Below are 27,423 nucleotides of genomic sequence, written 5' to 3' on the forward strand. Positions count from 1 at the left end.
ATGGTTAGCTCCAGCAGGCGTCGCAGCTGTGCTCTGGTTAACACTCCAGCACCATGTGTGAAGAAAGCAGTGTCTCACATCCAGGAACTGAAGTCCAAACTGGAAAACTGGGGCCAACAGGTAGAATCAAACATAAACCGAAGATGGATTGTATTATTTTTATACCATCACTGACCAGACTCAACCACAATAATTCAAGCCATAGATCAAAACCAGGACCACACAGATCAAACCCAGATTGAGCTCACAGTTACATGGGTTGAATCGCATGTTATTTTCTTTGTTCTCATATTACATAATGAATGAATAATGAATGTCTCTTGTCTTCTAGGGTGATAATGCTCAGCATGAACCTGCACATGAAAACAACGACAGTATCATTTGGAAGTGAGCCATAAAGCAATATAGATTTTCCACATCACATACTGTACATCAGTGTAACCATTTTTCCAGTAAGATAGCTCGTATGGTCAGCAGTTTTTAGGGGTTTCTACCTGTTATATAGTATGTGGGCTCTAACATATCATCAGAAAATTATTACAAATTTGCAGATTAAATAACACATTTTTCCTTTGTGGTTTAGATGTGTTTCTGCTGATGCCAAAAATGCAGAGCTGTGTATTGAAGGCATGGGGCTTTATGTACAAGGTAATGATGGACAGTGTTGAAACTTTGTAATATTTTGATTATAATATGCACTTAGTTTTCTTTATATAGAGGGGGATTTTAACAAACCTTTAACACTAAGTATTATACTTAGATAATATATATATACTATGATAATATTAATTAATATTATTAAGATTTTTACATTTTCAGTTCTCATTTTATTTTAGTTGAAGTTTTAATAATTTTGCTGTGCTTTCTATTAGTTTCTGATTTCAATTTAGCTTTAATTTGTTATTTCAGTTTTAGTAATTTTAGGACTTCAGCTAGTTAACCAGGGAACATTTCACAATTTTTGTTAAAATTTTAAATTTTTCATTTAATATCTGCATTTTATTTTATTCCATCTTTATTTCAATTAACAAAAATGATTTCAGTATTTTTAGTTTTAATTTGACTTTTAGTTAACAATCATAGCATAATAATAATAATAAATTCTTCATTTGTAAATAGACAGTGCAGTGTTGACGTCTCTCTGGACGGAGACCACAGACGTCCTGATGGAGGTGATAAGTTTGATCGAGCGTCTTGAGTTGGACCGGAGAGATGCAGAGAACGCTCTACGGGAAGAAAAGGAAAAAGCAAAGAAACGTTCAGAGAAACTGGACAGCCTCCGTCTCTGGAAGCAGAATGAGTTTCCTATAGCAATGCAGAAAGGTCAGACTGGATATTGATTACAACATGCAATTTATGCTCAAACTTTTTTTTTCCAGCGCTAACATTTTACTTCAGACTCAATAATGTGGCAATAAAGAGTACAGTACAAAAATATTCAGCAAGGTAATCAAAAACACAAAAATGGCTAAATATAAATGATAAATTGTCATCATTGACTCACTCTTAAGTTGTTCCAAACTTGAATGAGTTTCTTTCTTCTATTGAGCACAAAAGAAGATATTTTGAAGAATGTTGGTAATCAAATAGTTGATGGTAACCATTGATTTTCATAGAATGTTCTCCCCATACAACAGAAGCCAACAGCTACCATCAGCTGTATTTCCATCATTACCAAGTAAATAATGACAGAAGTATAATCTTTGGTTAAATTAACCCTTTAATGAATCTAAATTTGTAAACGACTCAGACTCTGAAACAGATCATCCATATTTTGGACCATTTTCCAAAAAAAGCAAGGCATGTATGTTTTTTAAAAAATTACTTTGTCAACTTTTAGGAGAACACAAGGATATAGATGTCCTCAAGCTAACAGACATGGACTTAATGCCACTAAGCTTATGCTACAAGATTTAAAAAAAAAGTTTGTTTACAAAAATAATCCATCCTTGACTTTTTGCATCTATCTTTCTTACATTTGCACGGTCAGAGAATGAAGCTTGCAGCACAGACATCGCTGAGCTGACATGGCAACTGAAAATGAGGAGAGATCAGCTGCCGCAGGTGAGAGACAGGCTGACCCACACGGAGGTGCTGAACCGTCGTCTGAAGGAGGATATCGATTTTATGAGGAAACACGGGCCGCTCGTGCACGAGAGACTCCAGCTGGAGAGTGAAATCATGAAGCAGATCCGAACAGCACAAAGCGAGGTGTGTTTACTGCCAAACCTGTTTGATGGCTTGTTTAGAGGACCTGAATTCAATAAGACAAAACCAAAGAGAAGAAGCGATGTAGGTCTAACTAAAAAAGTCCAGAACGTACTAGAGGAGTGCAACAGTGACCACCCACTTTTTTCAGAGGACTTTTTCTTTCCAGTTTATTTTCGATTTTCAAAGGATTCATCAATAAGCTAAACTGAAGTATTTAAAAATTTTATAAAGTGTTCTTTTGTTTTGTGAATGAACTACCCTCTGTGTTATTTTAGTATTATTTCATATAAACTATTATAGAACTTATATTTTTAATTAGTTTATTTTTATATTAAAATTTTATTTGAATTAAAATGATTAAAATTAAATTTTAAGTTTGATAAATTTTATGTGATTTTTTTTTTTTTCATTTTTATTATTTTATTAATATTTCTTATTTAGCTTTATTTTGTTTTTGTTTCAGTTTTAGTCATTTTAGGTAGTTGCCAAAGCAACATTTCTGATTTTCCTAATTTTACGTTTTCACCTAATATTTATATTCATTTTAATATTTAATTTTTATTCCTGCTTTCAATGAACTAAAACGTTTTTAATCATTTTACTTTTGGTTTACAATAACAAGACTGACGTAATGACGCAAGTCCCTAATTATCATAATCAGATACAATCAATTTGAAATGTTTTCCTACACATTTAGATAAATACAAATTTAAAAGGAATTTTTTTTTTTTTTTTTAAGTCTAAATAGTACTGACTTCTACAGAAGCATGTAAAACTGCTAAATAACCTTGGAGCTCATTGTCTATTTTGGGATGCAATTTTTACTATTGAGCCATGTTGCCATGATAAATTGTCTGACTGTTATATTAATTCATAAAGACGTTGCCACAAATGTTCCTCTAGGCCAGTGAGACATTTTCAAACATCTCTCAGAAGATAAAGAGTCTTCAGGAGGAGCTTAAAAATGAGGAATTCAGAGCAGACCTTAGGAAAGGAGAAATGTCCAAAGAAATGGAAACGATCAGAAATCATCTGAGTGACAAGCAGTAAGTCCTTTTTTGTCATCTGGATACTGACATCAGGCCTATATTTTTATTTCAGTTCACTCGTGTTATATCAATCCAGACAGAAGGTGTCACTAAAATGCTGTTCTCTCCGTCTTCACAGTTTAATTTCAGTCCATCACTGTATAGCCAGATTATAACATCAACACATTCTACTGATGTAAATCTTCATTTAAAGGTTGCACCAGACATTGTATGCCATACTAATAATGACCTAAATTTACATTACACTTTTATTTCTCAAAATTATTAAATTTTTGTAAATGTCTCAAATGATAAACAAGCCTTGTGGACATGTTTATCAATTTTAATGTTAGATTTATAGATTTTAGAATTAGTCTATTATACTTAACATATAGCCAACCTCTGCTTGTAAAAAACACATATTGACATTATGCAGATAAATAAATTAAAACAAACAGAACATTCTAATACAGTTTCCTTTAGGTTAAACTATGTATGAAATACTAACAAACCTGAGCAATGTTTTAACAGGATCTGATGTCATTCAGCTGCTTCCCTCCATCTGTATGAAGCGGTATATAGACATGTAAAGTGTACTACGGGGGAATGACATGATTTCTCTTTCTCTGCTTACAGGAGTGAGTTACAGCAGCTGCAGTCACAGTGTGAGGTGTTTCACAGAAAAATTAAAGAGTCGATAGAAAAACTAACATTGAGAGACGACCAAATCAAAGCCTTGGTGATAAAAACACATCATTTTGAGAGACAGGAAACAGACGCAAATGAAGAAGTCAGTTTTTATTTCGAATACATTCACCTACCAGTTTGCTCACGGGATATTTAAATCTGTATAAATAGCCTAATATGAAGACATTAGGAATCATATTAATTCCTTTTTTATTATTAAAAATTAGTCCCCTGAAAGAGATTTTGTGCTAAATATTAATTTCACTTGCCTTTTTTTAGGTCAGAACATTAAAAGCTGAAAAAAATGATAGAGAAGTTAAACTGATGTTGACGAAGAACGATGTAATGCAGCTTCAAAACCAAATAAAAACATCTGTAAGTATAACAGGCTGTTATTTGAGATGATATAAATCAGAGGTGAAATTATGTGACGTGCTGGAGATGTCAACCCTCACGTCCTCTGGAGGGCAGGAAAGGCCCATGATTCCTTACACCAATCTGCCGTGTTTATTCTCTTAGAGCCTCCATTTTGTCTAAGCCCTGATTTCACAATTACACTACGCTTGAGTGAATGAGCCGCAGAGCGCTCACTTGTTTCTTTAGCAGTTTGTTTATTCCTTTTTAAATTTGTATTTTGTGCATTTTTGATGTTGTTCTGCCACAACGGAGTTTAGAAACTTTCCACAAGAAAGAAACTTGGTTTGACCATAGGTGGTGCTATATGATGTTTAATTATCAGAAATGTTAAAAATATGACAGTTATAGTTTTGAATTAAGAAATATTTGGAAATATGTTTATGTGTTAGAACAATCAGTGGAACTTTATATAAGCAAAGATGCTTAAAAATAAGCCTTTCATTTTGTGCACAACATCTGAATGTGGTTGAATTTAGCCTCCAAACAAGCACTTGGCTATGAAATGTCCATATTAGCATATATCTAGTAAACAAATGGGTATATAATGGGCATTACTGTGTTTATCAGAAACTTGAAGGTGATGAAAAGGTGTCCGTGTTGGATGCAAACTTAAGCCAAAAGCGACATGACTTATTGACCCTGCGAGACAAAAGCAAAGAGCGCATACTGGAAATTGAAGACTACAAGAGAAAGATCTCCCAAAGGTTTGTCCCATATAAACTTCAGATCACACATTTTTTCATTTAAAGGGATAGTTCATCCAAATATGAAAATTCTGTCATTAATTACTCACCCTCATATCATTCCAAACCCGTAAGACCTTCGCTCAACTTCGGAGCTCAAATTAAGATATGTTTGATGAAATCCGAGAGCTTTCTGAGCCTGCATAGACATCAGTGCAACTACCGCATTCAAGACCCAGAATGGTAGTAAGGACATGGTTAAAATAGTCCATGTGACATCAGTGGTTCAACCTTAATTTTATGAAGCCACGAGAATACTTTTTGAACGCAAAGAAAACAATTTATTCAACAATTTCTTCTCTTCCGTGTCAGTCTTCAATGCGCGTTCATGAGAGAAAGAGGAATGCACACGCATGCACTGTGATACTTGTGGAGAAGAAATCGCTGTCCTTACCATTCTGGGCCTTGAATGTGTCAGTTGCGTTACTGTCTATGCAGGCTCAGAAAGCTCTCGGATTTCATCAAAAATATCTTAATTTGAGCTCCGAAGTTGAGCGAAGATCTTACGGGTTTGGAACAAGATGACGGTGAGTAATTAATGACAGAATTTTCATTTTGGGGTAAATATCCCTTTAAAGTATATTTCTGTATAATAGTGATTGTCACTAATGATAAGCTGTGTCTGCTGTGTTTTGCAGTAACTTATGTTGTGACAGAAAATGGCATAGTCTGCATTTATTTCACAGTAAAATTCTGAATGTAGTATTTTATTGTAAAATCCTGATGATATTAAAAAATTGGTGAATTGTGGTAAACTGCAATCAACAGCATCTTATACTCACTATACAGTCTATACAGTCCAGATTTCAAGCACAATAACCTAATTTTATCGGACAACAAGAAGTACGACAAATAGAATTTTCATAGAACTGCAGAAAATGAAATCGATCCAAATGAAAAACAATCCACTGTTGTTGCTTCCCCTAAATTGTCCATGGTACGGCAACAACAAATGATGTTGCCTCCATAAGATCTATGAAGACCATATGTTTTGGCACACAAGCCAATAGTGTTGTTCATGTATTACCGTTTAGTTGAATCTTTTACACGTTATGAAAAACTATGATATGGAATAAAATCTGGATATACAGTGGTGATTCTTCCCAACTTGATATAGAACTTATGGATCAGCATTACATTCCATGTTGGAGATGGAGACTCATATGACAACACTATGAGAAATGTGCTGGAAATGTCTTGTGGTTCATTGGTCTGTTGTGTGAGTGTTGGATTCTTTAATTATCAACAGAATCTGTGTTCCGCAGATCATGTCATGAAATCATGCAACAACTCTAATTCCACTTCATTAAAAATGTGTAGGTGTGTGTCGCATTGCTTCTGAAATTAAAATGCTGTGAAGCAGCACCACAGCATGAACCAACACAATGATTTAGAACGCAAAAAATACCTTATCCACCTTATTTTGTAATGTGGATGTGAGCTATTTTCTGTGAATGTGCAAGACTTCTGATTCAGAAGCCGAGGTTTAGCTGCTACAGGTAAATAACTAGAAAAAGAACTAATTCATGCTACTAACTAGCATGTTTATGATTACGGTAATAGCCGTTTGCAGTATCAAGTATCAGCATAATGGGCTGTTTTTGTCAAATGAAAACAACTGGAAGCAGCTGACACATATTATGTTAAAAATAAGGTGGAAAATCAAACATTGAAATTTATGGATAATGCCATGAACTTTATACGCCTAATTATATGCAATTATTTTATTTAAAATGCATAGTTGTATTTTGTTATTTACCAAGTTTTTAATTTATACATTTTTTATTTCATTTAAAAACATAAAAAACTATTTAAAAATGATCAAAGTTTTTGTATACATAACGTGTGTACTGTGTATATTTTTATGTATATATAAATACACACACATACAGGATATATTTTGAAAATATTTACATGTATATATTTATATTCATATAATTTATATGTAAATATATTTAATATATATACATTTAACATATTTTTCTTAAATATTTACATGCATGTGTGTGTATTTATTTATATATATATCTATACATAATAAATATACACAGTACACATATATTATGTAAACAAACACTTATTTTGGGTGCGATTAATCGTTTGACAGCACTAATAAATAATATATATATATAATTTTGTGTAAATGCTTGAGTTTTTACAAGAATCAGGCAGCTTGTTGTTAATGTAATGCGTTCTGAATTTAACTTTAAGCATTGTGTCATAAATATCGCAGTAATTAATCTTTGATTTGGCACATCTTGTGTAATCAGTTGGATGTCACATACTGTATTTAGAACATTTTCATTTCCAGTTGTGAAATTTGCTGAATGCTGTGCAAGCATTTTTGTGAGCAGGCTGCAGTACATCGTGATGTGGATCTCGGGGGACGGACTGTGCTTTATGATGTTATTTGTGGCCGTTTTGTTCCAGTGAACAGGCTGTGAGAAAGCTACTGAAGGATCGTGAGCATGTCCTGCTGAAGATCGGTTTGAGTGAGAAGCGGTGGAAACCGGTCAAAGCTGAGTTTGACCAGGTCTCTGCCGTTCACTCAGACACCAAAGCCAAGCTGGACTGTCAAGAACGCCAAACCTTTCTGGAGGAGCTGAAGAATAGGGTAAGAGGACACCTGCCCCGTTCAGATTTACAGATGAGTTTATGAGCAAAGTTACTCAACGAGTAAGAACCTATAATATCCATGGAAACTTTTCCACTTCCTAAAGTTTCTTTGTAGTGAATATGGTTCTTTAAGTCTATTAAAATGTTCTTTAAATTAAGAAAAAAAACTGTTCACTGAAAGGTTCTTTTGGGAACCAAAAATGGTTCTTTTGTGTCATCACTGCAAGTATTTAGCAGTATTGGTTGATTACAGTTGAATGTTTTTATTGGTCTCAATAAAGAAAACATGTTTATAGGGAATTATACTGTAGTCATTTCTGAGCTGCTTTGGATTTTGTTTTTGTCTTGTTTGCCAAGTTTTGCTTCCTAATCAAGTGATTTTGATGTCTTTTCTTTTTGGGGGCAGAAAGAGATAGACAAAATGAAGAGCCAGATAATGACTGAAATGACCACCTTAGATATTCTCGAGGTAAAACCAGATGTTCCTGATGAATACATCTTTATATGATTAAATAAATGAATAAATAAAATGATCATAACTGATGAAGCAATGCCAGTGTTGCACTAGTTTGTGTGTAGATTTTCTGTGTCTGTTAATGTTTGGGATTGATATGTTCAGAGTAATAGGGACGCAGAGGCAGACGAATATAACCGTGAACAAACAGACTGCGAGAGGGAGAAAGTTGATCTGCAGAAAAAGTATGAAGACGCTTTGTCTACAGCCGCTCAACTGGAGAATGAGGTGGAGCAACTGAGACAGATATATAAAGAGAAATCTGAGGTAAATCTGATAGAGTAAATATCACTGGTTTCCTGTAAAAATCATCTTTCAAGTATTGTATAATTTCAAAGTAACTCTTAATACTCTTAATCTGAAAAGCACCTCCCCATGAGATGAAACCGGAAAAAAAAGAATATTCATCTTAAAATATTGTATTCATTATTTGCCCGCCTGTGTGGCTTTTGTTACATGAGAGGAAGAGAAAAATTATTTCAAAGGTTGAGAAAGTTTTTACATTTTAGTGATGAACACTGATGAATAGGGCAAAGTAATTTATTCAGAAAGTAAATAGGGTTGATTCATATTGACTGTAAGGTCCAGTCAAGTTATTACTGAGTTAAGTAAACGTGGCTAAAGTTACAAGTTGCATACGTATGTATTTTCTCTTTTTTATATTCATTCTTTTTTTTTCTCAGACAATTGAAAACTTAAAAGCCAAACTAAGTGACATGCACACTGCGCACAGAAGCCTCTCTGATGATTTTGAGAAGAAAAAGAAACACTATCAGGAATGTTTTAATTCTGTGAAGGTGAAAATGAAATTATATTTGATTTATATTACAGTATGAGTTATAAATGTCAGTCACACTTTATTTTGCGGTCCAATTCTTGCCATTAACAAACCATTAACTATGACTTTTGGCTCAATAAACTCCTAATTTATTACTTATTAATAGTTAGTAAGGTAGTTGTTAAGATTAGGTATGTAGAATATGGTCATGCAGAATATGTGCTTTAGAAGTTCTAATAAACAGCTGATATGTTAATAACTGGCATGCAAATAAGCAATTAGTTAATAGTGAGAATTGGTTCCTATACTAAAGTGTTACCTAAATGTCTTTCATATACAACAAAATTGCAGATTTCAGTGAAAAAGCTTAAACTTGTAAGTGATAAAAGAATTCCTTTTATCACAGTATGTTATTTGTTATTAGGAAAGCCTTAGTTTGGTGGCATTGAGGTATGAGGAGATTTCAAAGCGGATCAAGGAGCTTGACCTGAAGTCAAAAGAGTTAAAGCAAGAATCAGACACGATGGAGCAAACCATCAGCACTATGCCACATCTTATTGCAGAGCTACAGTAAGAAATACTGTTCATAATATATATGTCTGACCATAATATATATTAGACTTCCAAGCTTGTTTTTATTTGTTGTCTGTTTCAGGGGTTTGTCAGACACTATGGCGTTCAAACATGGGACAGCCACAGTAGTGATGGGTTACGTGCACAGGGATATAGCTTCCTGGAAACAGAGGAAGTCTCATCACGCACAGATTCACTCAGCACTGTTCACTCAACGCCAGGCTGTCATGAAGGACACAGAGGTTAAGAACCCTTTCTTTCATATTTACATTTATGTCAAGATTAGTTTGTCAGGGCTTCCTATACAGGCTGATCCTAGACCAGCTTTGCTATTTAAATACTTATAATCCAGGTTAACAAATGTTTTCTTTACATATCAGAAAACAGATCAGCTGAAGCCGAACGAGCATGAGTGCATTTGATAGGTTAGGGGATTTGATGTGCTCCAATCACCATTCAAGCTGAAATTACCTTTATAAATATTTAGATTTCCTTTGTATGATGATGCATTTTTATGGAATACCCAATGATACCAAATGATACATTTCAAGACAGCGAGAACAAAACATATACAACAAAAAGCCTTTTGTCTGGTATTATCTACTGTTAGTTCATTGGTTGGGTTGACAGCAGCTTTGTGCTAATAATATCTGCAGTTATAAGCACAATAAATGTGATTCTAGCGTACATATATTTTCTACATTATTAATTGCTGACAAAAATGCTAACTGTTTTATGTATGAACAACTTTAAAGATGTACAAACGTTATGAATCATTTAGGGTTCAGAGGCTATTGAATTTATGCTATTCATGAGTATATTTTAATGTGTGTGTGTGTGTGTGTGTGTGTGAAAGTGAAAGTGAAAGTGAAAGTGACGTGACATACGACCAAGTATGGTGACCCATACTCAGAATTTGTGCTCTGCATTTACCCATCCAAAGTGCACACACACAGCAGTGAACACACACACACTGTAAACACACACCCAGAGCAGTGGGTAGTCATTTTATAGATAGACAGATAAGGGTCATTCCACGAATTTAAGGTTTTTGGCCTGTCCCTCACTATGATTTTTCTGTTTCAGCAGGACTTTTAATTTGCAAAATGATATAAAAATCACATTTGCATATTGTTCTAAATATAGTCTCATTGTTAAGCATTGTTTTTGGCATAAGTATGCATTTTTTCTATAAAATATAAATCATTTTATTGGTGTCCCCTGACTTCATGTCAGCCCTGTTACCCTCATCAAAAAGCCTTGTAAAACAATGTACATTCAAGTGACATCATTTCTAGGAGTTACATCATCTCTCAACCAGGATTTCAATGCTTAAAACACAAGCATGTTTCTCTCACTCCTCTATAATGTTCTGTTTTTGATGATTTATGGGGGGGGGGGGGTCATCATGCAATGTCCATTTTTTAATTTACCATTTTTAAAATATAAATTTAAACAATTATTTCTAATATAATCAATATCTACAAGTAAACTCCTTTCAAAGTGTACAATATGTGCTTTTGTGAACTTGACTATTAGTAAGCAATTAGCAAATTTGTTTGAAATCATCAAACCTGTTACTGTCAACCTGTTACCTTTTAGAGTAACAGGTTTTGACATGTGGGTAACTGGGATGACATTGATTAGGTTTGACCCTGTTTTTAAAGATTGTCTGTGTAAAATTCAAACCTTTTATAGGTCACCCTCGGTTTATTATTGAGCTAATGCCTATATCATTCAGTGGCATATGAGTTCTAATTAAACTATAGTATCTAGTAACGCTTTTGTCCATAACAGGGTTGACAGAAATATCAAAACGTGAGGTAGAAAATAGTCATAAAATAATAAATTACGTAGCCTGAGATGGCACAATACAATTTCTTGTCATTTTAAGGTGTCTTCATTTCATGGATGTTTAAAAAATATTGATTAAACTTCAATTTTTCCAAGTGGAAAAGGCAATGATTTCATGGAATGACGCCATAGATAGATAGATAGATCCATATAAATAGTACAAATGAATTAGTCCCACCTGTATTTCATTTATAAATAAATTTGCAATTAAACGTCTTTCTTGGACCAAATGTCCCCCTATAGGTTTGTGTCTTGAATTCGTTTGAATTCATAAAGATTTCCGCAATTTCATTCCTAAAGTTGTACATACGAACAAGTGTTAATTTTTTTAAACTCTTGTCAGTACATTAATATTGTCTGTTTATGTGTCTTCTGATATCCACTGTTGAAATCCCTAATGTTTCAAGTAAGGAAATTGCACCTTTGCTCCAGAATATCCGCCACTCAGTATCACACCTCTACTAACATTTCCTCCAATAATTTGATGAAAGCTCTTATAATTTTTTGTCAGAGATAATATGTTATGTTTTGCATGAAACCCACGTATTATCACTTCATTTTCGGAGGGAAAAGCTATTTATTGGGGGAGTTGAGTTTCGGGATTATGGCCTCAGTCAGAGCCCGGCGCCTGATGAAAGTCTCACATGGCTTATCTAATGTGAAATCGCCATGTGGTATATAGTTTCATTAAACGGTGATCAAGAATGCATTAGTTCAAAACAAGAAAAGGCAATGGGGCTTAATCCGCCATGCGCGCAGAAGCAGCAAACTCCAAACAAGTTGTTGGTGCGAGACAGGAGCCGAATTAAAAGTCCTCCCTCATAGAGCCAGTCTGCCATTAACTTGCTGCAGTGCAGCAGAGCAGAGAGTCTCTTTACAGTTCTCACAGGAAACAATAAAGCAACACAAAGATTCATCGCCCAACAGAAATTATTCGAATTTTAACATTTCCAACAAAGAGAGACTGTGTCAGAGTGCCTTCGATTGACCTGAGGCGCATCGTTGAGACGTCACAGTCATGAGATGTTAATGAACATAGGAAATATGGATAGTGACGCACAACACCGGATGACGACCACAGCGTCATGTGTTTTAGACGAGAGGGACACTCTTATTAGAAAAAGGCTTTTTGTTTTTTGGATACACAGATTTTTTCTTGATTTGTTCATTAAAGGCATGATTATTATGGAAGTGAACATTAAAAATAAAACCATATATCTCATAGTTAAGTTTTTTTTTTTTTTTTTTTTGAATTGCAACTTTGTAATATTGCGAAACTTCAATTTTCACAATTGGAATTTCATACGTTATTTTGCCTAATTTAAATTTTATTTCATGTACTCAAACTGTATCTCATAAAATTACCATTTGTTATTTCAAAATCTCTCTCACAATTACCTGTTTCATTTAAAAAAATTTTTTTTTTTTGCCTGAGGTAGAAACAGACTTACATATAAGAAAAATTTTGTAAGGTTTATGCTTAAAATATGAAAATGTTCATCAAAAAAATAAGAAAAATAAATTGAATTTGCACACACACACACACACATATATATATATATATATATATATATATATATATATATATATATATATATATATATATATATATATATATAATGGTACTCATAGGTTGATTTTCAGATTATAGACCTTTCCTTTATTTTAGAATTTATTTAAATAACATTCAAATCAATAAATGTATCTTGATTATTCCCATCTGTCTGCACTTGGCAGATGCTTTTATCCAAAGCAACCATTTCATCTGCATGTGTATTTCTTGGGAATCAATACCATGACCTTTGCATTGCTCGCTCCATTAAGGTCAATGTCAAATTACACTTACACATGTGTTTACAAGTTTACAGTTTTTTTGTTTTTTTTTGCATTGACTTACTGTACAGCAGCACGGATTATAACCTCGCAACATTTGTAACCATTTTAAACAGTTGTGCATTTTCTTACATGATCAGTCGAGATGCGTTAAATGTAACTTGCACTTACGGACACACTCCGCTGTGACTTCTTCACAAGCTGAATTGGGGTTTTTTTCTCTCCCCTCATCATATTCTCATGTAGCTTGTTTACTTGATGAAGTCAGACGCTCAGTGAGTAGAAAAGCAGTAGGATGCAAAGTGCAGACACCATCAGTTTCTTATGGCCAATGAAGTGTAATTTGTCCCATTTACATTTCAGAGGTGCATCAGACGGGTTTTGTCAGCACTGCATGCAGTAATTAAGCTTTAAATCAATAGCCGGCATTTGTCATGTTTACTGCCACTCTCGGTGCTGGGTTAAACTCATCAGTTTAGCGCTGGGTCGTTTTACTGCCCAGACACACTTCATTATTCCTTATTCTCAGGTAGAGAAGAAAATGTTCTTCTCTTTCTCTCTCCATCTTTCTTTCCATAGCTCTCTCTCCACGTGCTGACGCAGGGTTGTGGAGATTGTGGAGACAAGCAAATCAGACACTTATTTATTGTAATTTGTTTACATACGTCCTCAAGCGCTGTATGATTACTAGAGTTAATGCATTCGAAGGGGAATTGTTTTAGCGTAAAACATGCAAAATGCAAAAAGAAATGCAAATAAACATGCAAAATATGAAAACACCTAAGCAACACTGAAAAATGCATGAAAGTTACTGCACTGCATGCACAAAATATCGAAATAAGTGTCTTTTGTGCAGGATTATTATCGTTAACTAAAACTGAAACTATTTAAAACATTTTTTATAATTTAAATAAAGCTAAAATTTCAACTAATATGAAAACTTAAAAATACATGAATAAAAAAAAAATGTTGCCTTGAGTAGTTAAGTTGAAGACCTAAAATTACTAACTTGAAATAAATAAAAACTGAAAATGAAATAAAAATAATTCAAACTATTTAGTAATATTTAAAAAATAAAGACTAATGAAAATGATAAAAGCACAGTAAAATTGCTAAAATTATAATAAATATTAAAAGAAATGAAAGCTAAAAATAAAACCTAATTCAAATGCTGTCTTTCACCAAACTACTGTAATTTCATCAGCATTTTTGCAATTACCGTCCACCAACTGGTCCCAAAGTGAAATGTGAAATGAGTGTGCAAGGTTGTGGGTTTGATTCCCAGGGATTGTGTATATTGATAAAATGATTGAAGTAGTCTCTTTGGATAAAAGGTCTGCCAAAGGTAAATGGGAAATCAGTCTGTGGGTAGTTCAAATAATGCAGAAGTACTATGGAAGTAAAATGGGAAAAAATGGTGTAGAAACAAGATTCATTGCTCGTAAATTTCACAATTACAAAGAAACAGCAAGTAACACATTGAATTAAAAGCAAAATTTTGAAGCAGAAAGACTTTTTTTTTTCTTTTTTTTTGTGAAACTTTTTTTTTTTACGGTGTATTATAAAAAGTGGGAAATAAACATACATTTAAGTGTCTTTGGTTCATTCATGTGAGTTCATGATGAAAGTTGCAATGTCTAGTCATGATCTAATCGTTCTTTTGAATCGGCTGTTTTTAATGAATCAGTTGATCCGGTTCACAAAACTGAATGATTTGTTCATGAATCGGACTAATCCAGTTCTCAAGTTCAACTCACTGACTCAATGATCCGGTGACAGAGGTTAACAGCCCACTGGAGAGCAAGATTATCAGTGAATAACTTAAATTTTGGTCTGTTCCTCGCACAAAAAGCTGTCGTATGACTTCAGAACAGTTGAAATATAGTGCGCAAGTTATTTAATCAGCTTTTGTGTTTCCTTTAATGAAGCTTCAGTCCTGATTCATTGTAATTGCATGGAAAAGTACATCTTCAGAATCTCTTCTTGAAATAATTTGAAAGCCATGTAGGTTTGGGATGACTCAAGTGTGTTTGTGTCATTTCTTTAAATAGGGCTCACAGTTCATTCTTTGTAATATACATGTTAGAGTCTCTCAGAAGCTGATGGAGAGCATCCTGTGCAAATCTGTTCCAGGTTCATCTACAGGAAGCCCTAAAAGACAATCTGAAGTTAGTGCAGGAGTATCACGAGCTGCAGAAAGCTCTGATGATTGCCAGACAAGAAGCCGTTTATGTTTTTGACAGAAGAAACAGAGCAGAGGCCTACATCCAAGATCACAAGCAGGTAACTCTCATTTACCACAAACACATTACTTTCTCTGCGCCTCCTTCTGTATGTGTGTATACATCAAGGCTATTTTCTGCATGTGTGAATGATGTGGTTGTCTATCTTTGTCATCAGAGATAGACAGCAGGCATGCAAAATAGTGATGAGAGAGAGGTCTGTGCGGACTAGCGTACGCTCGCGTGCTCCACGCAGCCTGTCATAGGTGGTTGGTTTTAGTTGGGCAGTCAGCTAGGAGGCCACTGCAGTAATCTAATCATGATGAGATAAGCTTCATGACAGCGTTGCTCTGCTGTGCACGTGTGTTTATTCCATCTCACATGGCAGCGAGTGGAAACAGGCACATAGCAGATGCAAACGCTCTCAAGAACCAGCATCTCAGGAACGTTTGGGAAAATGCTAATATGACATGTACGTCCATCACTAAAGGATGGGTGGTTTTGCTGGTATTCATCAACGCTGCAGTGTGCAAGTGTAGTGTATACCTATGGAGTGCAGTGCATTAGTCATTTCCAAACAACATTATATAAGTGTGTTTTTGGCTGTGCATTTTGGTATAGCAACAAACACTTATCAATGTAAACATGTTTTCAGGTGCTGCTGTAATTTCTATGCCATGTAAAAAATAATGACTGTGTTCGAACAGGTTTCCCTCATTTGCTATTGATGGAACATAGTTTGGTTGCGATGCACAAACAGGAATTAGTGCACTCAAAAATATTTAGGCTTAAGTATTTAAATTGCATATAAAATTTCCTTCCTTTTGGATTGCGCAGTATAGAAAACGAATAACGTTAGTGCGATGCATATTTGTCAGTCATACATAAATGGAACTGGTAAGATTTCAGTGATAATACTAATAAAGTCAATGTGTTTTAAATACACAATAACCAGGTTTATATATTAAGCTTGAATAAATCTAATATCTCATATATTTTAACTAATTGAAAATTGCTTGTTCCACAGCTGGCCGCATTTTAACTGAATGCATTTAAATGTATTTATTTATTTTTTTACAATAAATAGATCGATGCTGATTCTAAGCAATTTGAATAAATGCTTTTTGAAAATATGATTATTTAAATAAAATGCAAATAGAAATCATACCTGTTTCTTACCTGCTTAATTTATGTATGTCTGACTGACAAATATGCATCACATAGTTTAATAGTTGTTGATGTTAAAACTTTGTAATCCATCTTAAATTTAGCCCTAATTATTTTTTTGAGTGGGTAGTGATTTTTGATTAATCTCTCTATGTAATTCTTTTAAAAAAATTATCTTCATAAAGAACATTTGTTTATTCACTGATTTGTTTAGTTTGTTCTTTCTGTAGGTTACATTATTATTTAATATTTTTCCCCACTAATGATTATAAAGCAGATCTATAATTCTTCTTATTTTTTAATAAATAAAGCTTAAATTTTTTTAATTTTATCAAGCTATAAAAACAAGCCAAAATTAAATCTGAGTTTCAATAACGTCCTTACAAAATGTGAGATTTGTTCAGTTTGTTCATGAATGTAATCCCTTGTTCCTTCAGTTTATTCAGGGAGCCTTGTTTAGTCTCAAAACAAAACTCGTTCATGGGGATTTTATTCTTTCAAAACACTAATTTGAGAGCAATGTTTATATTTTTTGTAACAATCGATCTATAAATGGCTTACTTACAGTTGTCTGCATATTATGCTAAGATTGGAGAAAGTATTTAAACAAAAAAAATTGCACACTTCAGCTTTAAAGTTTAGTGTCTCTGTGACATTAGTCCACACATCGTTATTGTAATAGTACCATTGTTGTTGCTTGAGATTATTACTAGTTATACTGATCTAGACATAATCTGTCACTTTAAGTATATAGCATTTTTTTGAGCTGTAGATCATTTTAATATGATTTGTTATTCTAGTGCTGATGGTAAAACTCTAATGAAGAGCAAGACACATTGTTTGTTCCCCAAAAGACTAATACTCGTACAACTCCTCATCTAACTACATGAATGTTATCAAGTGAGAAATGCATGCAAAAGGCAAATCCTGTGGACGGGATTCTCCACGCTCATGATCAAAGCCTGATTTTCTTTTACTCAGTATTCAGCCTTTTTACAGTTTGTTGTTTATTTTCAGTCTGGTACGGCTTTCTCTCCTTCAGAGCAGATGTAGTTGCATCTCTTAAAGGTTTACGACAAGCTCTTCTTAAAGTTCCATACGTATCTGTAAGGACGCATAGGCACTCAATTTAATATGGATTCTTATGACGGCTTACCATTTTTGAAAGGTTTTCCATGCCATGCCGAGTATGTATAGGTGTCTATTATGAATAGTTTGAATAGAATATATATTTATCAGATGTCTATTAAAACACCTGCTCCATATGTATGAAATTGTGGCACCACATTTATCACGAGAAATAGATTCAGATGGTATTTTCAAGCACTGTTTATGTGGCTATATATTAGTGACGACTTGCTAAATCTGATTACTTCAGTATGCAATTTATATGCATTAGAATTAGAATTTACTTCATTGCCCCAGTTAGATAAAAAAAAAAGCCCAACAGAAAATAAAACAAGTATAAAAATACTTACTGACTCTTTTAATTATATGGCAAAAATATAATATATTAAATAGGTCAATGAGTAGAGTGCAATGCAATGAAACCTAATACAGTTGTTTTCATAATTGCCATTATATTTAACATATATAAATATATAAAACATGCTGTTTTATTCTGTACTAAAGTGCTAGTTAAATTGCAATTTTTATTTTTTTTACAGCTTAAAAAATGCTATAAATGAGTCTAAATATCTGCATTAATGTGCTTGTGACAGATAGCGTTTAATTATTTATGTGGTTTTATGTGGCGTCCTTTGGTTATGCTGACAAACTTCTTTGTTTTGCACTTTTATCAGTTGACTGTAGCTCCTAATGTATGTCTAGCATAACTGCTATAATGGACACTGCAATTATGTCCTTAACATCAACAGAACACTTTTATATATAATACAGGTTAACATATACAGTGGCATTTTGCCAGTTTAGTTGGATTTGCCAGTTTAGTCTGAATAGGAGAGCTAGAGCGCCCCCTTGCAGTGGTAAAATGTACAACCCATGGGCCTACCTAAACATCCAGAATCACTTTAGTGCTTGTAAACAAAAGGTAACCCTTAAGGCCTAACAGAAATTGCATTGTAGACATCTCCGACATGCCAAGTCGAGTTGTTATACGAGCACAGAGACTGTACAGACAACAGAAAGCACGGATGAGGATAGTATCTCGCATTACTTTGCCTGGCGTCTTTCTGATATCGTTTTATACGACGATATCTTTCTACAGTATATTGTAACTATTGTTACTTGTAGCATTAATAGGATAGTACAGGTTTTGACACAGCTCCATAAAGGACATTTTTTGTACTCGTTCAGTTAAAGGCTGAGCTAATTCGCTTTAGTTTTTTCATGCTCTGAAGAACACATTGCCAAGCAATGATAAGCTTAAAGGAAGAGAGAAGAGATGGGGCGAAACAAGGGACGACATCCCTCTGAATTGAAACCCCCTTTTTTTCTGGAAAACTGCACAAATAATAAAGAGAGCAGCATGCTTTCTTTCTTTCTTTCTTCCTTCTCTAATCTCTCTCTCTCACACACACACAAACACACACACTCTCTCTCTCATTTGTTTTTCTTTTTTTCCAGTATACTCAGAATAATTTCTCGTTGCGGCAGGGGGTTCATGACTTTTTGTGTATGTGTAAAATATGTCTGGAGGGGATTGGTATAAAGTTAAAGTGAGTGAAGTCGAAATATTTTACTCATCAGCTTTGCAGTCACCGAGTTTGCCTGAGCTAGAACAAAACCGCTGAAGCATTTAGAGAAAATTAACCCCCCATCCTGGCAGCCAGATGTGACTGGTTTCCGCCCAGTGCACATGAGTGGGCAGGGAGAGCAAGAGACTGTGAAATTCCTGTCAGCCCCGTGTACTGCAGAATGGGCTATTGACTGCTTTCTCTATTCCCCTCCATCATTCTTCTTGAACACTGCCATTAATTTCCTCTCCTGCCTTACCAATTCCCCCTCTCTTTCTCTCTCTCTCTCTCCCTCTTTCTTTCTTTCTTCCCCAGCTTTCTTTGTTGCAGAAGAGGATGCACAAAGCCATGCTAAAATACTTCAAACACCGCAGCGTCTACAGCCAGGCAGAGCTGGCCCGCTTCCAGACCCTCTCCAACCAGAACAACCAGAAAATGAAAGCCCTCCAGGTATGGGCTCTTTAGTACCCCCACAAACACACACACACACACACACACACACACACTCACGTACAACACTATTTGTAAGTATTGCACTATATACTACAATGGGTCCCACTCAGGTTAATGCTCGTCGAGGTTAAGACGGTTAACCTTTAAGGAATATTTCACTTAAAAATTAAAGTTTGGTCATTATTTACTCACCCTTTCCATAAAAAAACTAAAAGGAGTTGTTTGGTAGAGTGTACACATTGCCATACAATGAAAGTGAATGGTGACCATGGCTGTCAAATACACTTTCAATGAATGACTTACATTTTAGCTTGTGACTCATAAAAAGCTATTCTATGGCTTCAGATATGAAATACTGCGCACATGGACTACGTTTATGATTCTTTTATGGCTTTTGTGGAACTTGACAGCAGATGGTCCCCGTCTACTTTCATTGCATGGGAGCGTGAATAGTGTGAGCATTTTTTAAAACATCTCCTTTTGTGTTCCACAAAAGAAAGGAAGTCATATGAGTTTGGACTGACATGAAGTTGAATTTGAAATTATATATCGGAAGACATTTGGCCATTTTGAGATTATCGTAAGTTTGGCTTAGACAGAAGAATTAACATTCTTTAAATTTAGCCTTGTTAATGGATCATTTATTTTCTAATATCAAATGTTTGCAGTACCTGTAAATATCAAGTAAATATTGTGTTAAAATCTTTGTGTAATTTCAGCGTATATCTCATTTAGTTCTCATAACATCAGGCATGGGGTGCCAGAAGTTTTTCTCTACCGGGGCTAAAAGGGGGCTAGACCAATATGTGGGAGTGATAAGAAAATAATCGATATTCATTAAAAAATAATAATAATTTATAAAAGCAGCTATGGTACACACCACATTTAACAGAAGTATAGTTTAAAATTGTATTTGGCCAAAGAATAGGCATATTCAACAAAATAAACAGCAACCATGCACTCAGCATTATCAAAACAATTCAGATGTATGTATTATCAGAACTGTGCGTACTTTACACTTAAATTAAACATTAAACGAACACTACTACAACATTAAACGAATATAATATAGGCCTACTGACACATATCCGGGTCTCGCTCACCTGTTTACGTTAACTTAAGCCATAAATGACTGTATTTCCATGAGATAGTCCTCACGATGGACATTTTGACAACTGTCTGTTTGTGTATTTGCCAATTCAAGCGCAAGGAGAACTGATCGTGTGGGCGCGCGGCGCATCAATTGTGTCGTTCAGAGTGATTCCGCCTTTCCCGGCTTCACTTACTGCAAGTGAATCGATAACGAATTGTGGACTGGATGGTAATTTTGTTCTACGACGAGCTTGGCTGCCTTTGATTAGGCTGTTTTCACGGGACACTAAAAATAGTGGACTGTCCCGGGAAAAACGGGACATCTGGTCACCTTATTGGGGGGGCTAAACCGGTGGTATTCAAAATTCTGACGGGGCTATACCCCCCCTAGACCCGGTGTAGCACCGTCACTGCGTAACATACATATCACCATTTTATCTGCCACCCCACTCTCTGCATTGGATAATGCCTCAATAAATTGTATAATTTTAACCACTATAATACAGCATTAAGATCACTCATAAAGTGTCAAATCACACAAAAAAAGTTTGTCTGTATAAATGGGCCATTCGCTTATGACGTCTTAGAGGGGTTTTGCCTTGATCTTTTGGCATATAAGAGATCTTTATACCATTAAAATATCCTGCAAGTTTCATTGCTTAAAACATCCTTCTTAATGCTGCACGATATATTGCATGCGATTGTCATAAGCATGCAATGACAATCTGCGGTTCTGTGATTAGTAATAAATCTCCATCACGTGCATTCAGATGGAGCGCATTTACTACACAGAGCCGTAGTTCTCTGGCATGCTACGCAATTCGTGCTCATAATCGCAGATGAATCGCCTGCGATAATGAACGTGATATTGCATAGCCAGAGCTGGGTAGATTACTTACAAATTGTAATCCGTTACTGATTCCAGATTACATGACAAAAATTGTAGTCAGTAACGTAATCTGTTACATTATACATTTTAGGTAATATAATCAGATTTCGCTGAACTACGAAGTGCTTCGCACTGCATCTCACAGTGCTGTTTAGTGCTCACATGATACAGCATCTGCTGTAGTGAGCTTGCGGCGCTCTGCCATTTGAACTTTGATCCGAGCAGATAAACAGTCCGAGTGGAGTGCTTCAAATGACTAGCGCTCTTTCGTTCTGCCTTTGCCGCATAAACATTATATCGAACATTTATCAAACCCATGTTTTTATCATTTATATTTATAAATTTATATCGCACAATAATTATCGTTACCGATTTATCGCCCAGCCCTAAGTAAACCTCAAGGAACATATTAAAATAATTAAAAAAATCATGGTGTCATGACCCCTTTAAAAATGTGGCGATCATGGCGTAAGGTGCTGAAAAAACATAGAGACAAGTGTCCATCTAGCACACACAGATATAATGTAGACAAGAAAAGAATTGTGCAAGTGTGTAATGCATGCACAAATGAATGGTCATTAAAATGATATTTAAATAATGATTAAAATTAGCATTGCATTTAACACGATTTTGTATACTGGAATAATGTAAACGCAATGTTTGGATGCTCTAACACAAAAGGCATTTGGTCTCAGTGGAAGGTGTGCTATGCACGCTTATAATGAGGTGAGCGGCGGTGTGTTTGTGGCTCAGTCAGGGGAGGCCAGCTCTGGAAGTCAGGCTGGTGAATGGAGCATGAAGCCGAGGAGTTCTTCAAGCTCCTCCGAGTGTGAAGGACAAAAGGAGCAGCCTTACTCTAAACTTTGTCACAGCTCTGCGTTGATCTCCTCCCCCAGACACAGACTAGCATTGTGTAGAGGAGACTTTACATTGTAAAATCAGAGTATAGCAAGGAAAAGCAATAAAGCGCCACAATGACCCAAAACTACGGGAGTCATGAAGTTGCTAACCTTAGATGTTAAAGGTTTGGGCATAAATAAACCTGTGATATTAAAAAGTCTAGTTTGTAACAGCTTGCTGTTGTCTTTGTATTGTGCAGCACACTGCTATACAATGGCCAAACAGCCACTGATATATGGGGCATGGGGGTTGCGGAGACAAGACAGACAGGGTCAGGGGCCCCCTCATTACATTATGAGCTTATTAGATATGCAATTTGACTAAATGACAGAAATCTAGAAAATATTTCATCAAAGAAAGAGATTACTGAAGAGAAAAGTGGGCTAAATCTCTGTCTCCATCTCTGATTGAGGATTTTCTTTCTGGATTGCACACAACTTTTTTGGTAGCCATCTTTGGTTGTGCCTCTGACAGCTATTTCCTGGTCATATAAGTTTTCTAGTCATGTTTCCATTGCGTGCCAAGCTTTCAATAACACTTCAAGTCACTAATATATTCATGTCCGTTGTCAGGGGGACATGTGGGAATGTTGTCCCGGGCCCTGTGACAAGAGGTCCTCTTGGGCCCATGGAAGAAAATAACTCTCACTTATAATCTCTCAATGGCTATCACAACACAAACAATAATTGTGCTTTATTTTTGCATGGTTGAAAATGGACACGTTTTTACACCAACAAGTCATTGAAGTTTCTTTCTCTTTTGCTTGCTTTTCAAGATTATTCACCATTCTTAAGTTTGTCATTTAGTCAGTTTTATATACATTTGGAGTAAAAAGATATAGTTAATTCCGTATAATTGGGTCATTTTCCCACTCATCTCAATGGCAAAATGTGTCCTAATTTATCTGAATTCACTCTACTTTAAAAATTAAATGCATTTTTAGATCTTTATATTGTGTTTCTTGAGGTTAGCATATGATTCTAGTTTTTTTTTTTTGCATTTTGAAAAGTAAAATTTTCTTGAAAAAATAGATCAACGGAAACATCGCTCAGGTATGTCGTTAAAAATAAACTTTGACTATGCATTTCTAATAGATTGATCTTTTGGAAGGATATGCAGTTTTTAGAAGTGCAGGTCGTCTACATCCATTGTTGAACAGAGGAAAATCATGACGTCACAAATGAGGCAATTTCAAATCCTGGTGTTTCAGAAGAGTGGAAAACAATCTCTTAACTTTAAAGTGGGGAGTTATTTTTGAGGCATGAAACTTGCAGTATGTTTTTATTGTAATGGGTAAATTTCCTATTTCATGATCCTTTTAATCATATTAAACCATCACAAATATTTCATTGCCCTGTGTGCAAAGGCTTTTCATCTATGCCCATTCTGTCCGAACATTTTTTTCTTATAAGATACCACAAGCAAAAGTTGTCCACCCATCTATTCATGAGGAACCTGAAGGTTGCGGATTGCGAAAACTAGTTCCACTGATTTGTCCCTGTGTCTTCCTGAGAAACAAATGACTGCTTCCAAGCAACTCTACTGAAGTATAGAGATAGGGGGAAGAGTAAAATGAAATAAAGAAAGCGTGCAAGCCTGTCATCTCGAAACGCCACTACAAGATTGGGCACTCAGTTCCGGGTTATGCAAGTTTACACCAGGGATAGCATAATTGACAATTGCTAACAACAGAGAGCAGTGTGGAGAGTTGTGAATGGCCAGTAATAATTGGAGCAAACGCCCACTGCGCTGCCCTCAGGGGACCGTAATCCAAGATCTTGTTTCTGATATAATTGTTAGTCAGAAAATTTCTGCATGGCTAGGCCAGCTCAGTTCCCAAGCTGGTTGACAGTGCAAGGCAGTTTAATAGAAAAACTGGTTGCTGAGGTTTTTTAAAACAGGCATGCACTGAACCCATGTGCGCAGTTCACCAGGAGTGTGGCACACACCGTCTTTCTTTGTTTTGTCTTTCTCAATCTTATGTCTTACGAACTAAAAGTGTCTCAATTGTCAGTGTCGCTCTTACCATTCAGGAAAGTTTGACTTGTAAAATGCCATAACTAAACATTTTTCTTCAATGACGACCATTCAAAAGTATCTTTGTACCTGGACAGAGCAAAATGTAGGCTAATTTATTTTATGTTTTTAGAACATTATATACAAAAAGTTTGGGCTCTTTTTTGTTTTTGAAAGAAGTCTCTTCTGCTCACCATGACTTCATTTATTTTATCAAAAATACAGTAAAAATATTGTGAAATATTTTTACATTATAAAATATAATATAAATTTGAATACAGTTGGAAATTAAATTGATTCCTATGATGTAAAGATGAATTTTCAGCAGCCATTACTTCAGTCTTCAGTGTCACATGATCCTTCAGAAATAATTTTACACTGTTAAAATGATTTTTCAGAGTTGTAAATATAACATTATTGAAGTATGTTTTATGCATTTTCAGTCTTTATGTTTTGACTGAAATTGTGATTAATTGTGAAATTGACTAGAAAGTCAAGTGGAAATAAAAACTTTTTTAGTCTTATATGCTTTCATTCAACATTATTATCAATGTTGAAAACAGTTATGCTGCATCATATTTTTGGGGAAACTGAAACTTTTTTTCAGGATTCTTTCATGAATAGTTCAAAAGAACAGCATTTTTTGAAACTGAAATATTTTGTAACATTCCAAACGTCTTTACTGTCAATTTCGATCAATTTAATGCATCCCAAATCGTACTGACCCCCAAACTTTTGATCTGTTGTGTTTAGATATTCGAATGGAATTGAATGGAAATGCTAGACTAGCACTAGTGCCACCAAGAAAGCCTAGCTGGTTAGTTTACACAACATACGCCGTTGACCAGCTATACCGGCCTTTCCTATATACGCAGGGAACCTGGATGTCGATCTGTTGCGGGCTCTGGCTCCACTGCAGGTTTTTGTAGTGAATTAGCCAGCACTCATTGATTCCATTTGCTTGCCTATTTAAACAGGAGGAGTTGTCAAATGCAATCCAGCGCCTCTCTGAGTTCCTGCTCTCGCTGACAGATGACTCAACTAGCAGCCATGTCCCGCAGCAAGCAAACAGACCCTTCGCAGATGCCGACGGATGGAGCAGGAAGACGCCTACAGTTCAGATAGCGGAGTAATTGGACGCTCACCTGCGCCAGACAACTTACTTAAACCCCCAGCATGCTTCACTCTCTCCCCTGTCCGACGCTCACGGCCCAATCCATAACAATGAAGCAGGTGACTTTCATGCTACTGTCAGGAATGATCTAATTTTAGCGGGGTGAATGATTGCAATTGGCTTTGCCTCATCAGATAATTAATCTATGTCACCATTAATTGGAAAAGAGAATAATTAGGGGGCTGTGTTGACAGAAATTCTACGCTTCTCTAGATTCTTGGATCTAATTACACTTACTTAAACCCCTCTGACCTTAACTAGCGGATAGTATACCTTCGTAACCCTAACCAGGCTGGGGTTGGTCTCGACCGCCTCTCGCTCGGCGTCCTTTGTCATTTTTTTCCCTCCTTTCTTGCTTGTTTATCCTCTCTTTTCCTGTCTCCTCCGAGAGCTGTCTCCCTCAATCACTTTTCAATATTCAATCTTAATTTTGTGGAAGTTTAGCATTTTCAATGAGCTGGAGATGAATGATTAATGAATAAATTTGAATGCTTCATTTTGTCCATGGATCATTAGTCAAGTCCTTTGTGGGAAGGACCTGCGAAAAAAAAAAAGAGGGAAAATTATTGAGACATTAGCCTGAAGCAATCCAGGGGTAAATAGTATGCACAGAGGGATGTTGTGTGAACGCTACCCACTGGCATTCTGCACAACCCCACGGAAACGCAAGCCTTCTAATTTACCCCGCTTCATAAGACTGATGTGCTCTATCGACAAATAGGTTTCATTTACAAAAATGAGTTCTCATTTTGATGTTTTGGTATATGCGCCTTTTAACTTTTTTACTTATTTATTTCTTTTACCCTCGTGTCTTGTCGTGCCTCCTCTGGTGAGATGTCAAATAACTAAATGATTAATGAAATGTCAGTTACGATTGACCGTAACTATTATAGTCAAGCAAAGACATCAGAAAGTGACATCCTTTTTGGAATATTTGGTATAATAAGGATTATCTGTTAGGTTGTTGGGTTAAATTTTACAATACAGTCTTAGGTAGTTAACATGGACTAACAATGAACAATGCATGCATTTGTCAATCTAATTTTCTAATTTTGTAAATCTAAGTTCAACATTTACTAATATATTTTTTAAAAGATGTTAACATTAAGAACATTGACGAAGACTAATAAATGCTGTATTAATCATTATTATTAGTGTAATTGATTTTAATTAATTTGTTTTTAATTTTGAATTATATTTTTATATTTTCTGTTTCCATTTTGTTGTGTTTTTTGTTGTCATTTTATATTATTATATTTTTTAAATATGTCTATATTTTTTAGTTAGTTTAGTTAGTTATTTTTGCATTTAAACTAAAAAATGAGAAATGGAGTAAGGGCCTTGTAAAAGTAGATGAAATCAAATAAGTGTAGTTTATATATAATTTATATATTTTTTTCTTTATTATTATTATTTTATTTTTATATTCAGTTAATGCATCATTTATTTATTTTTTGATAACCCAAAATCGGTCAAAGTCATGGCAATGGAACACATTAAACAGTCTAAACTTACTTTTTAAACTTCTAAATATACTTTTGAAAATAAAGGTTTTAATTT

General features: G+C 35.0%; 1 protein-coding gene across 1 annotated transcript; it reads left to right on the forward strand.

Annotated features, from left to right (window-relative positions):
• LOC306863682 (coiled-coil domain-containing protein 178-like) lies at positions 1-27,080 on the forward strand (the record flags this gene model as incomplete). Its single annotated transcript, XM_079407183.1, has 17 exons — positions 1-120; positions 332-387; positions 584-648; positions 1,120-1,323; positions 1,991-2,211; positions 3,115-3,257; positions 3,876-3,978; positions 4,911-5,047; positions 7,517-7,700; positions 8,109-8,171; positions 8,322-8,483; positions 8,900-9,013; positions 9,419-9,564; positions 9,650-9,809; positions 15,388-15,537; positions 19,655-19,789; positions 25,667-27,080. The coding sequence occupies 17 exons, from the start codon at positions 1-3 to the stop codon at positions 25,820-25,822; spliced, it is 2,319 nt and encodes a 772-aa protein (XP_079263309.1). The 3' UTR covers positions 25,823-27,080.
• Between the last annotated feature and the right edge of the window lie 343 nt (positions 27,081-27,423).

Source organism: Barbus barbus (assembly GCF_936440315.1).
Source record: "Barbus barbus genome assembly, chromosome: 44".
Taxonomy (NCBI): Eukaryota; Metazoa; Chordata; class Actinopteri; order Cypriniformes; family Cyprinidae; genus Barbus; species Barbus barbus.